We start from the raw sequence: 12,588 nt of genomic DNA, 5'->3' as shown, positions 1-12,588 counted from the left end.
AGTAAGCCATGCAATCTCAAGTTACTGGTCCAGCCTGCCCCTGAAACGAGACCATTGTAAATGTTAAAAAAGGCTCTGCTTAAAGAAAGAATTCTGGTGTACTTTCCTCTTAACCAGAACCATCTGGAAGCAATCTTGCATTCACACGATGGACTTCTCGTCGTCGTTGGCCCTCGCTCTCAACAAATCCCATCAGCCCAGGAACAGCTGCTGGAGAATCTGGCCTGACGCCAGGGGTGAAGTTACAGCGCCCTCCCTTGTCCTGCCGGGGCTCTGGCTTGCTCATCACCCCACGTGGCTGGACACAGAGCACGAAGAACGCAGATCCTTCACGAGAAAGCGAAATCACCAGCGGTCACAGGAGCAGGGACTTGGTGCCACAAAGCCAGCTGTGAGAATCTGTTGTTTCAGCCCGGTAACACAGACGCCTGCCAGCAAATTATGGCCTGAGACGGCTCAGAGGGCCGTGGGTCTGGACGCTCTGCTCGTAACGCCAGCTAGTGTGCATCCTGCAACAGCAGCTCCACACAAAGGGCCAGGGAGGAAGGGCAGCGGCTCGCGCCGAGTCTAAGACCAGAGCTCTGGCGCCAGGACCAATGACACCAGGCACAGAAAGCGAGAGCTGGGATGCGTCAGGGACCAGCTCAGCACTGGGGGCGCTGTTAGAAAATGCCTTTGTGAATCAAGCCACTGTGTAAACTACCTGAGCAGGCTGGGAAAGGGTCAGGGTTAGGAGCCACGTGAGAGACGGATTTCATTAGGAAGGTCCTGGTGGCGATAACCTTTCGTCCTCTGTGCAACCTGGGCCTGCCAAGCTGCTCCACAGTCTCCGAGAAAGCGTGAGGGTGGGGGAGAGAAACGATCCCCGTCAGGAGGCAACAGACTCATCCTTAATTATGAGAGGCTTCCCAGAGCCCACGCCCTCCCCCTCACTGCCTCCCGGCTGCAGACACACCGCAGAAAGCTGGCAGGGTGCTGCTCTAATGAGAGCGATCAATTTTCCTAAGTAAAGGAGATTCGGTTCTTCGGGGATCTTCCCCATCATCACCACGTGGCCCCAGTCCACGCACAGACTTTAGTGACGAGTGGGAAGCATCACTGTTTAATTTGGCCGATGGTCCATCAGGTCAGACTGGGAAGTAGAAAAGTTACTACCTCAGCAGCTCCTGAAATGCCTCATTCCATCCTCTTGTCCTCTAAAGGGCTGTCAAGGAGACACTGATCCTGGTAGATGGAGGTCCCCTGCTTAAACTTCCATCGCAGCTCAGAACTGAATAATTATGTCTGATCTTACCCAGAAAAAAAAAAAAAAAGTTGATGCATTGTATCAGAAAGAGCCCCGGGCTAAAAGTCAGAAACCTGGGTCATTCTGACATTTTTGCACTAGTGGAAGCTGAGTAAACCACTTAATCCCCTCTGAGCCTCGATTTGCTCAGCTGCAAAATGGAACAAGGGAGGAGGAATCACTGGGCATTGGGCAGTTCAGCCTGAAGGGAGGCTGTCTGGGGTCACAGACTGGCTTCTCCTCTCACTAGTTGTGTGACCTTGAGCAACTCGGCCCCTGTGCCTCAGTTTCCTCATCTGTAAAATGTACCTAGTTCCTAGGATTGTTCAACATGAAGAGTCCTGTAAAGGTCTCATCACAGTGCCTGGCCCTTAGCTCTCCCACTCACTGTCAGCTAGCCCCACGATTAGTGGGGGACAAGCAGGCAGATAAACATTTCCACAACTAGGTCTTTGCTACAAGGGTTCAACAGTTGGCAATAGATGAACCCCTATTTGTTAGAAAGGTTTCAGAGACACAAGCTCACAGGCCAAGGCTAATTCGGAAGGCAAGAAACGTAAAGGAGGGACGAGGTAAGGACTTATCTGTCTCCTTGAGCGTGACACACTGCCAATACTCACCAGTCCACCTTCAACCAATCCCAACAGCTTGGTAGTAATTGGAGGCTTTTGTGGGAAAAGGGACCCTGCTGATCCATTTGCCAGCCCTTCTCTCTCTATACACAAATCAGACAGGTAGGAAATTGGGAGCCCATGTTTCTTCAGTCCTAAAAAATAACTGCTAGATTTGAGGTTTTCTGTTAGAGGTTAAAAACATTTTTTAGGGCTCCCCTGGAGGCGCAGTGGTTGAGAGTCCACCTGCCAATGCAGGGGATACGGGTTCGTGCTCCGGTCCGGGAGGATCTCACATGCCGTGGAGCGGCTGGGCCCGTGAGCCATGGCCGCTGAGCCTGTGCGTCCGGAGCCTGTGCTCCGCGGCGGGAGAGGCCACAGCAGTGAGAGGCCCGCGTACCGCAAAAAACCAAAGAAACAAACAAAAAAACCACATTTTTTAAAAGAACTCATTAAAGTTGGGAGGGGGGCGGGGGGGTGGAGTTTACATAGGCAGGGGTCTAAATTGTCTTTAAACTTCCCAACTTCTTCCAACAAAGATGTAAACAGCTCTCCTTTTCCTTAAGCATCACTTTCAAATCATAAGTAACAACAGATAGGAAATACACTAAGACGTACATCAATCTCTGCTCGCAGCCGAAGCTGTGAGCCAACAGCCATGCAGGGAACTTTGCTGCAACAAATGAGCAAATCATGTCTGACTGAAGCCATTCTCAGTCTTGGCTTCTCAGTTAATTCGGTACCTTCTGTGGAGTTCCGTACCATTACAGAGAGCCCGTTTATGGGCTATTTACTCGCTGAAGACCCTGCTAATGTGTGTTTGTGTGCACGTACCTGAGAGAGAGAGCAAAAGAGAGAGTAACTGTGTGTGTATACCATTGGATGTAATCTAATCCCTGAACTTAACTGCATTTTAAAAAACTGTAAAAAGGGGTAACCTTTAGCCATTTGTTTACCAAGTTGGTTTTGACTGCTGAGATCTCATTTGCCTTTTTGGCATAGAGAAAACATACAAACGGCCTTGCCTCGAGCGCACCATGGCTCGTGTGCAGGCTCTCTTCATTCCTACCCTTCCCACTGACCACCTACACGTCGGCCTGCCCCCCATCAACTTCCGTGGAGCGCGCTCTTCTTCCTTTCATCCAATAAACAAACACGGCCTGTCGACTACATGTCGGGCACAGGACGAGGCACTGGGCTGCCCCACAGGGGGCTTACACACTAGTATAATTCGAGTAATGGATGACTTACCTCTTACATTCGTCCCTCGGCCTAAGTCATCTGGTTTCTTGTTCATTTCCGTGCCTTCTCTGCTTTCTGCTTCCAGCCCTCTATTTGGCTCTAGGGATCTCACGTACATATTGCTGTGACAGTTTTTCTCTGGGTACCTGAATCTGCTTTCTCTCCTGGTCAGTCTCCTTCACACTCCTCTTACAGCAAGCTTCCTACAACATCGCTCTCATCATTTCATTCTCCGCCGAAACACACAAGAGTGACGTGCAGCCTCCCACAGTAAATCCTAAGGTCTCTGCCTGGCTTCCCATATTCTGATACATTCCCTCGGTACCAACTCAGCCTAATTTCCCACAGCCGCTCCCCCCCACCCCCCCCAATTTTGGCCATTTCCCGCGCTGTCTCTTAGATCTGCTCTTTTGGCTTGTGTTTACAGCCACGTGCGTTCCTACCCTGGGATGCCTTTCCTTCCATCTTTCCAAATTCTACAAAAACCAGACCAAACTCTGCCACGGTTTTCTGAATTACACAAGCCCTCACCTTAAACTTTTCTGTAAGGAGTGCTGACTTTGCTGACTGAATAAAAATGAATTTGCGAGAAAACCCAGTCTGGGGCAACAAAACTGCAGAACTCAGAGCCGCAAATATGGTGAACCCTTTCCGATCAATCCGATCACGTTTTAGAGCAGGGGTAAATATTTTAGGCTCTGCTGCAACCACTCAACTGCCCTGCTGTCGTGTGAAGGTAGTGACAGATCAAACATAAACAAATGAGCGGGGCTGTACTTTTAAAACTTATTTACGGAAGAGGTGGGGGGTGGAATTTGGCTCTCAGGCCGTAACTTGCTGACCCTTTTCTAGAAGAAGAGAGGATACTGGTGAGGACCTTCTCTTCAGATGGCAAAGGACAACCGGACGTGCCTTAGATCAGCCTCTGATCCTCCCGAGTGGCTCGACTGTCTCTTTAAGACAGTACGTACCCTAGGAGTAGATTCCCAGCCTAGAAGTCATCACCATGGGAATTTGGGCTGTGACCATCTGTTATAGCTATTCCGGTCAAAGAAGAAGAGATAGTGGAATTGACTTTGTCACCTGTGTTGGGGACGTGGTGAGGAAAGAGGCCACTGTTTCCTTCTGCTGACCTCCAGCGTGGCAGGAGCCTCCCTGGTCAAGATCGCAGGGCCTAGAGCAAATCTTCACCCACACTTCCTTGTGCCGGGCACTGCTCTCTCATTTCATCCTTACACCAACCCTATGAGATTTAAGTACTTTATCATCATATCTGTTTTTCAGTTGGAAGAAACGGATGAGGTCTTAGCCAGTGTTAGCTACTGACACACACAAACGGTTTTGGTGCCCTATATCGGTGTGTTTGGGGAATAAGATGCCCCTTGCCACGAGTTCTTATTTCGATATGAATGTGATGAAATCATGAAGACAGCTCATTACCTCTGGTGCTTACAATCACCCTTCAAAGAGTATTCTTTTCACTTTATTCATGGGAAATGGCACTCACAGGGGTTAAGTAGTTTATCCAACTTTGCCTATTCAGAAAGGTCAGAGTTATGATTCACATCTAAACTGGTCTGGCCAAACAGAGCTCTGGTTCATTCCTCTGAGCCCTGCTACCTCTTCAGTAACCCTAACCTAAAAACCCAAGTCTAATGTGTTTTTAAAAGCCCCCCAACGCTTGTTCTGTATGAAGTGAGGAATTACATCAGCTTCGTGGGTCTAGTGTCCCCAAGGAGGGCCTCAGAGAGCAGAAAAGCAAACCAACACCCAGATGGGAGAACTGGCGCCCAGGCGAAAGCAGCAGAAGTGGGCGTAGCCCCTTTTCCTTCCCCACAAACCCAGGTCTCTGGCTGCACCTCCTGATCCAAAGTGCGGGAGTGGCGCTTCCTTCACACACGCTGCAGCAGTGCCAAGGCAGAGGGAGGCGTGTTCTTACCAGCCTGTCATATTAAAATCCCTGTAGAGCATCTTCTTCCCAAGTTCCTTTCTCTGTACTCTCCTTGGAAACTCCAAATGTGTGAACTCATTTCCCAGCAAGTGAGGCTGCATGAATGCCTAATAGCAAAAAGAAAAGAAAAGGAAAAAAAAAAAAAAAAACCCACACATATTTAGAGGAAAAAATAAGACCCAAGGATGTTTTTGCAAATTGAGACAGCCGACATTTCAGAAACAAGAACACAGTTCCCAAATTTTAAGGGAGATAAATAGATTGAAGACTCTAAATACAAATAGAATATCAACAAATAAAAATCATGAATCTAATTTATAAAGGAATGTGACTTTTTCATTGGAGATGATAAAACTAATGGTAATCAAAGACGTGTATCTCTCAAGCAAGGAAAAGGTTCACTTTTTAATTCAAATTCAAGATGGTTTCACTTGGGCTGAATGGCACGGTGAGGAGGTAGGAAAGCTCCCCCTGACTCTCTCCTCCTTGGCTTTCTCTGCTGGCCTGCTATTTGTACGCCTAGTCATTGGGCCTGGCCTCTGAAAGCTGCATGTGGGTCTCCATGTCAACACAATGGCCTGAGAGAGCAGAGCGGGTTGGGACTGGATGCACCAGACAGGAACTTTCTGTTGGACTCCCTCCATTTTGCTCTGCAGTAATTTGATCATGTAATTGGAAGACTGTTCCAGAACAGATGGCTTCTTCCCCTCCCCCAAATCTCTGTTCACACTACAAAAGTCTTGAGCAAACAGCCACTTAGGGAATTGCTTTGAAACAACAAACAGTCGCATTGTCACACTCAAAATTCAAATCCAGTTACCCAAGAGATGAAATGCTCAGGTATGGACTTCCCTGCTCAGAGGCCGCACACTGTAAGCAGACCTGCCCCGGAGCCGTCCCACACCAAGCCGTATACCTGCTTATTAGCAGTGTACTGGAATGGATCTTCTCTCTCTCTCTTCTCTTTCTGGCAGGGAAAAGAGTGGGTGGAGCAAATCACGGCCTGGCACCGTAGGACAGCCAGGGCTCCCTGCCATAGGACAGATGGCCATATCCTCGGTCTCCTGAAAAAAGGCATCTCCCACAGCCTCTTTCCCCCAGGACCTGACGCTGGCAAATCTCCCACTGATTCTCATGGTGGTCTGGAGGTCTCAGCTGGATGGTAGCCGTCAGCAGCTAAGCGCATCAAGCTGAACTGTCCCCAGGCTGTCAGATTGGACCAGCCAAAAACTCCGAGCCAGTGATGCTGGGCAGGCTTTGGGGACAGGATGGGACAGGACTGAGAATGAGAAGAGGGGCTGTCCTGTCTGCTGTAACCAGCAGGTTCCAGGTCAGAGGGGAATTCTGGATCATCTTCGAGGGGCCCTGAAACCTCTGCTGGGGATGAGGCTTGGGCTGCCTATGGGTATCAAGGACACTTAAACACTGGGTTTTACAGAGAAGTTCCTTGGGGAGGGAGTGGGGTAGGAGGGAGGGGGAGGGGGGAGGGGGGAGGGAGGGAACTGATATTCATAGCGCAGGTCAATGGGGTAGGCTTTGGGAGAAACTTTGGGTTTGAATCAAGCTCTGAATTTATAAGCTGTGTGATTTTAGTGGGTGATTTAAGTGCTTGGGCCTCAGTCTCTTTACCTGTACATCGAGATTAACTGAAGATTTATCTCATACTGTTCTAACAATGAAAGGAAATGACATCTACAGTGCACTTATCATGACTGCCTCTGCTCGTAAAAAGAAAATAATTTAGCCCTCTAGTAATCATGGAGCCCTATTACATCCTGAGTACTACAGTAAGTATTTCTTGAGCTCTCATTGCACACCCACGCCAACCTTATGGGCGGGACTGGCTACCTAATCTGTGGGGCCCAGGGCACAAGGAAAATACTGAGCCTCTATTCAAAATTAAAAATTCCAAGAAGGTGACAGCAGAGCATTAAACCAAGTGCAGGGCCCTGGGCAACTGCACAAGTCATGCCCACAAAGCCAGACGTACTTACAGAGCAGATACCATTCTATTCCTCGCCTTTATTTTGGTCCACCCGTGAAAACTAAGGACCAGAGGCATTAACAGTCAATAACAGCAGCATTTTTATGTACCCTCGATCATCTCTCAGAACTTTGGGACTGAATTAACATGGCGTTTTTGTCTACCCCCCCCCCCGCCCTCCAAGCTGGAGTGACACTGATTTAGGGGTTACCATGTGTCAGGCACTCGATACACCTTATGTTATTACCTCAACAATCCTACAAAGCACATGTCATAGACTCAATTTACAAAGGAGGAAACTAAGGTCCAGAGAGGTTAAGACACCTAGCCCAAGGCTATCAGCCAGGAATGGGTGGTTCTAGAGCTGAAGCTTCATATCAAACCCATAACCCCCATCTTAACCCTTATGTTGGCCCTTTAACCTGCACACATTTACGAAACACAGTAAGTGGGCAACAACAGGCCTGTGATCCATGCCAAGTGTGAACCACAAACAGGCACCCATGACGATCCAGTTAACAAAAAGTTACAGATCTGCACACAACCTGGCCATGACGATGCTCCTCAAGCAGCGAGAAGAAATCATTTAATGATACGAGTGATTACACCAGCATAAATCCACACAAAAGAATTCTGTGCAATCACATACAAAGGTGTCATACAGAGTATGTAATTACACAGAAAGAGCTGATCTATTTGTGAAAAACTGCATATCAAACAATGCGTCTGTGAGTGTGCAAGTGTATGAGCTTACGTGAATCGTGTTATATATATATACACAGATCTATATAGGACATACATGTATACATAAATGAGTATGTATGTGTATAAACATAGGTACACATATACATTACATAACACATAGGTTAGGATGCAAAGGCCATTCCTAAGTACATTTTGTACCCTCGTGCCCTTTCTCCTGGAATACATTTGCCTGGGCAGTTGTACCAGGAGAAGTCTGCAGGGTAGCTGGGAACTCCCCAGCAGCTTGCTGTCTGCAGGGGCCACCTCGCCCCTCCTTCTGGGGATGGGCAGCCTCAAAGGGGCCTTGAACCGTGTGTCACCTGTGACATCCATTGCCCCTTCACATGCAGAGCCTTTCAGGGTCTCAACAAAACTCCTGCTTCCCCCCTTGTAACAACAGGCTACCGTATTTCATCAGTTCTAAGATGCCCTTTATTAGATGCGCCATTATTTCGTTACCTCTAAGGAAGGGCAAAAAAAGGTGCCAATTAAACGATGCACAGTGCTTTCTTTCCCACTTCAAACTTTTATTATTTTTGAAAGAACTCCTTTAGATGTAGACAAAATTCTATTATCTATCACTATTGTGCATATTTAGGAAGGAATATATAAGTGAAGTGAATCAGTTAAGATTGTTCCAAAACATTTTCACATTTAGAATCCAATGGCACTCATTGCTTTCCAACTCTGAATCATCCCGTGTTCGTGATTTTCCACACAAGAGCGGGCTGTGTTTCAGGGGTGCGTTGGTCATGCAGCATTTCTTAAACAACCCACAGAAGAACTACAAGACAGAAGCCAGCTTTGCAACCTTCCAGAGCCCACTTGCTTCTGACTCCCACTTTGGGAATGTGGCTGAGCAAGTCTGGTCACTCCTCCCCAAGCCCCTCTGCACGACTAGTTGCATCCAAAAAGTGCTTCACTTCTGTCTGCAGGGTTTTCCTTCAAGCTGCTGGATGCCAGTCCTGAAGTTTTGGTGCTGCTCTTTTGATGTTTGCTCATGCTTAGGAGATGACAGCCATGTCATGCCTGCCACCTGGCTGACAGCAACAATCAACTGTAAAATATCCCAACTTCAAGTATGTCAAAAGGTAAGAGGAAAAAGCGTGCCCTAGCTCTGAGGAATTACTGTGATATTCATCCCCCATTGATACGGATGTCACATCCTTGGATTTCTCTCTCTTTGTGGTATTTTTCTTCCTCTGGCTGGTTGCCACAGCACATTTCACATCTTACATGACACATTTTCCATTACAATCAGGCCCACCACAGAATGCATGTGTATTCCATGTGTACCTAGGACATATCCCGCCATGACATATTTTTACACTGCTTAAAGTCACCATCTGTGGTAAAGTAGCAGGATACAAAATTAATTCACAGAAATCTTTTGCATTCCTATACATTAATGATGAAAAATCTGAAAGCGAAATTAAGAAAACACTCTAATTTACCACTGCAACAAAAAGAATAAAATATCTAGTAATAAACCTACCTCAGGAGACAAAAGACCTGTATGCAGAAACCTATAAGACACTGATGAAAGAAATTAAAGATGATACAAACAGAGGGAGAAATATACCATGTTCTTGGATTGGAAGAATCAACCTTGTGAAAATGACTATAGTACCCAAAGCAACCTACAGATTCAATGCAATCCCTAGCAAACTACCACTGGCATTTTTCACAGAACTAGAACAAAAAATTTCACAATTTGTATGGAAACACAAAAGACCCCGAATAGCCAAAGCAATCTTGAGAAAGAAAAACGGAGCTGGAGGAATCAGGCTCCCTGACTTCAGACTATACTACAAAGCTACAGTAATCAAGACAGTATGGTACTGGCACAAAAACAGAAATATAGATCAATGGAACAGGATAGAAAGCCCAGAGATAAACCCATGCACATATGGTCACCTTATCTTTGATAAGGGAGGCAAGAATATACAATGGAGAAAAGACAGCCTCTTCAATAAGTGGTGCTAGGAAAACTGGACAGCTACATGTAAAAGAATGAAATTAGAACACTCCCTATCACCATACACAAAAATAAACTCAAAATGGATTAAACACCTAAATTTAAGGCCAGACACTATCAAACTCTTAGAGGAAAACATAGGCAGTACACTCTATAACATAAATCACAGCAAGATTCTTTTTGACCCACCTCCTAGAGAAATGGAAATAAAAACAAAAATAAACAAAAGGGACTTAATTAAACTTAAGAGCTTTTGCATAGCAAAGGAAACCATAAACAAGACAAAAAAACAACCCTCAGAATGGGAGAAAATATTTGCAAATGAAGCCACTGACAAAGGATTAACCTCCAAAATTTACAAGCAGCTCATGCGGCTCAATATCAAAAAACTAAACAACCCAATCCAAAAATGGGCAGAAGACCAAAACAGACATTTCTCCAAAGAAGATATACAAATGCCAACAAACACATGAAAGAATGCTCAACATCACTAATCATTAGAGAAATGCAAATCAAAACTACAATGAGATATCATCTCACATTGGTCAGAATGGCCATCATCAAAGAATCTACAAACAATAAATGCTGGAGAGGGTGTGGAGAAAAGGGAACCCTCTTGCACTGTTGGTGGGAATGTAAACTGATACAGCCACTATGGAGAAGAGTATGGAGGTTCCTTAGAAAACTAAAAATATAACTACCATACGACCCAGCAATCCCACTACCTGGTATATACCCTGAGAAAACCATAATTCAGAAAGAGTCATGTACCAAAATGTTCATTGCAGCTCTATTTACAATAGCCAGGACATGGAAACACCTAAGTGTCCATGAACAGATGAATGGATAAAGAAGATGTGGCACATATATACAATGGAATATTACTCACCCATAAAAAGAAACGAAATTGAGTTATTTGTAGTGAGGTGGATGGACCTAGAGTCTGTCATACAGAGTGAAGTAAGTCAGAAAGAGAAAAACAAATACCATATGCTAACACATATATATGGAACCTAAAAAAAGAAAAAGAAAAAAAAATGCTCATGAAGAACCTGGGGCAAGATGGGAATAAAGACACAACGCTACTAGAGAATAGACTTGAGGATACAGGGATGGGGAAGGGTAAGTTGGGACAAAGTGAGAGAGTGGCATGGACATATATACACTACCAAATGTAAAATAGATAGCTACTGGGAAGCAGCCGCATAGCACAGGGAGACCAGCTCGGTGCTTTGTGACCACCTAGAGGGGTGGGATGGGGAGGGTGGGAGGGAGGGAGATGCAAGAGGGAAGAGGTATGGGGAATATGTGTATGTATAACTGATTCACTTTGTTATAAAGCAGAAACTAACACACCACTCTAAAGCAATTATACTCCAATAAAGATGTTAAAAAAAAAATCACCATCTGCATCCTAGTTGTAGGTTTCCTTCTTACCAACGTTTTCAATACTCACTCCTGTTGTATTTGTCAGACCTGATGGAGTTATTGATGTTAAAAAACAACAGCAACAACAAAAAAACTCAAGAACTAAGTACAAATAGAACAAATAGGTGGCTGATGAACGAAGAATGAGATGCTAAAATATAATGGGACACATACCTGTTGGTTTTCTGAGGAAAAGACACACTTATTAGTGTATCTTTTTGTGTAATACTCATGAAAGTTTGCATAGTCTATCTTAGCTCAGGCTGTCATATCAAAATACCACAGAATGAGGGATTTAAAACAACAAAAAATTATTTCTCATAGCCTGGAGTCTGAGAAGTCTAAGATCAAGATGCCAGCAGATTCACTGCCTGGTGAGGGCTCTCTTCCTGGCTTGCAGACTGCTGCCTTCTTGCTGCATCTCACAAGGCCTTTCCTCTGTGCTCTCGTGGAGAGAGAAGTCAAGCTTTCTGGTATCTCTTCTTATCAGGAAACTAATCCTATCAAATCAGGGCCCACTCTTATGACCTCATTTAACCTTAATTACTTCTGTAAAGGCCCTATCTCCAAATTCAGTACATTGGAGTTAGGGCTTCAACATACGAATGTGAGGGGAGAGATACATACATTCAGTCCATAATATGCTGTTATATGTATACATGTTTATATATGTACATACACTCAGAGTCATGAAAATATTATACAGTATTACCTGATGGTTTTCTTTTTAATTTATCTATATTCATGAATATTTCTACCATTGAACATGGATTACTTTCATTTTAAAAATACTCTAAAATTTGTTATTTTTTGAGAACCCAGTTATTACACTATGTCTTAAAAAATTATTGAAAGGAGCTTAACTGCCCCTTCTTACTCCAATAGTTTGAGGGAATGCTAAAATCATTGGAAAGCGCCACCCCAGGCAGAGGCTTGGCTCCAATGCAGGAGATGCTGAAGCACACTGCTTCCCAATGGGCCAGCACAGATATTTTGTTCTCAGAAGCAGAGTGGCCCAGCAACTTGGGGACTCAAACATTTCTTAGGATCCGCCCAGCATTCAAATAACATGGACTGGTTAGCGTTACTTCACTAGTGCTGGCCTGCCCTGCTGGAAGCATCGCTCAAGTCAGCATTTTGGAATCTTGAGCCTCGAAAGCGATTTTACTTATAATACAGTGTAAGCAACACACACAAATTTTAGAGTCTGCAAAACGTGGGAGCTGGAATTTGTTAGGTTCCTTTCAGCAATAAAATCCAATGATTTTCTGACCCCAAACTTGTAGGATTCATGGACAATTCTGGCATATTTTACTCCATTGCTCATACCTGGGCAGCTCATAAACATGTGTATATGACGACTGC

At 45.2% G+C, this 12,588-nt stretch overlaps 1 protein-coding gene across 2 annotated transcripts in view; it reads right to left on the bottom strand.

The window, feature by feature from the left end:
* Positions 1 to 12,588, bottom strand: part of PPM1H (protein phosphatase, Mg2+/Mn2+ dependent 1H) — a 262,737-nt gene that overhangs the window by 63,955 nt on the left and 186,194 nt on the right. For both annotated transcript variants that reach the window (XM_079938193.1, XM_079938192.1), the window contains exon 6: positions 5,078 to 5,196. In XM_079938193.1, the coding sequence (XP_079794319.1) occupies positions 5,078 to 5,196 (119 nt within the window). The remainder of the gene's footprint in view (positions 1 to 5,077; positions 5,197 to 12,588) is intronic.

Source organism: Stenella coeruleoalba, assembly GCF_951394435.1.
Source record: "Stenella coeruleoalba genome assembly, chromosome: 11".
Taxonomy (NCBI): Eukaryota; Metazoa; Chordata; class Mammalia; order Artiodactyla; family Delphinidae; genus Stenella; species Stenella coeruleoalba.
Note: the sequence above shows the minus strand (reverse complement) of the source record. Positions and strands in the feature narration are given on the sequence as shown.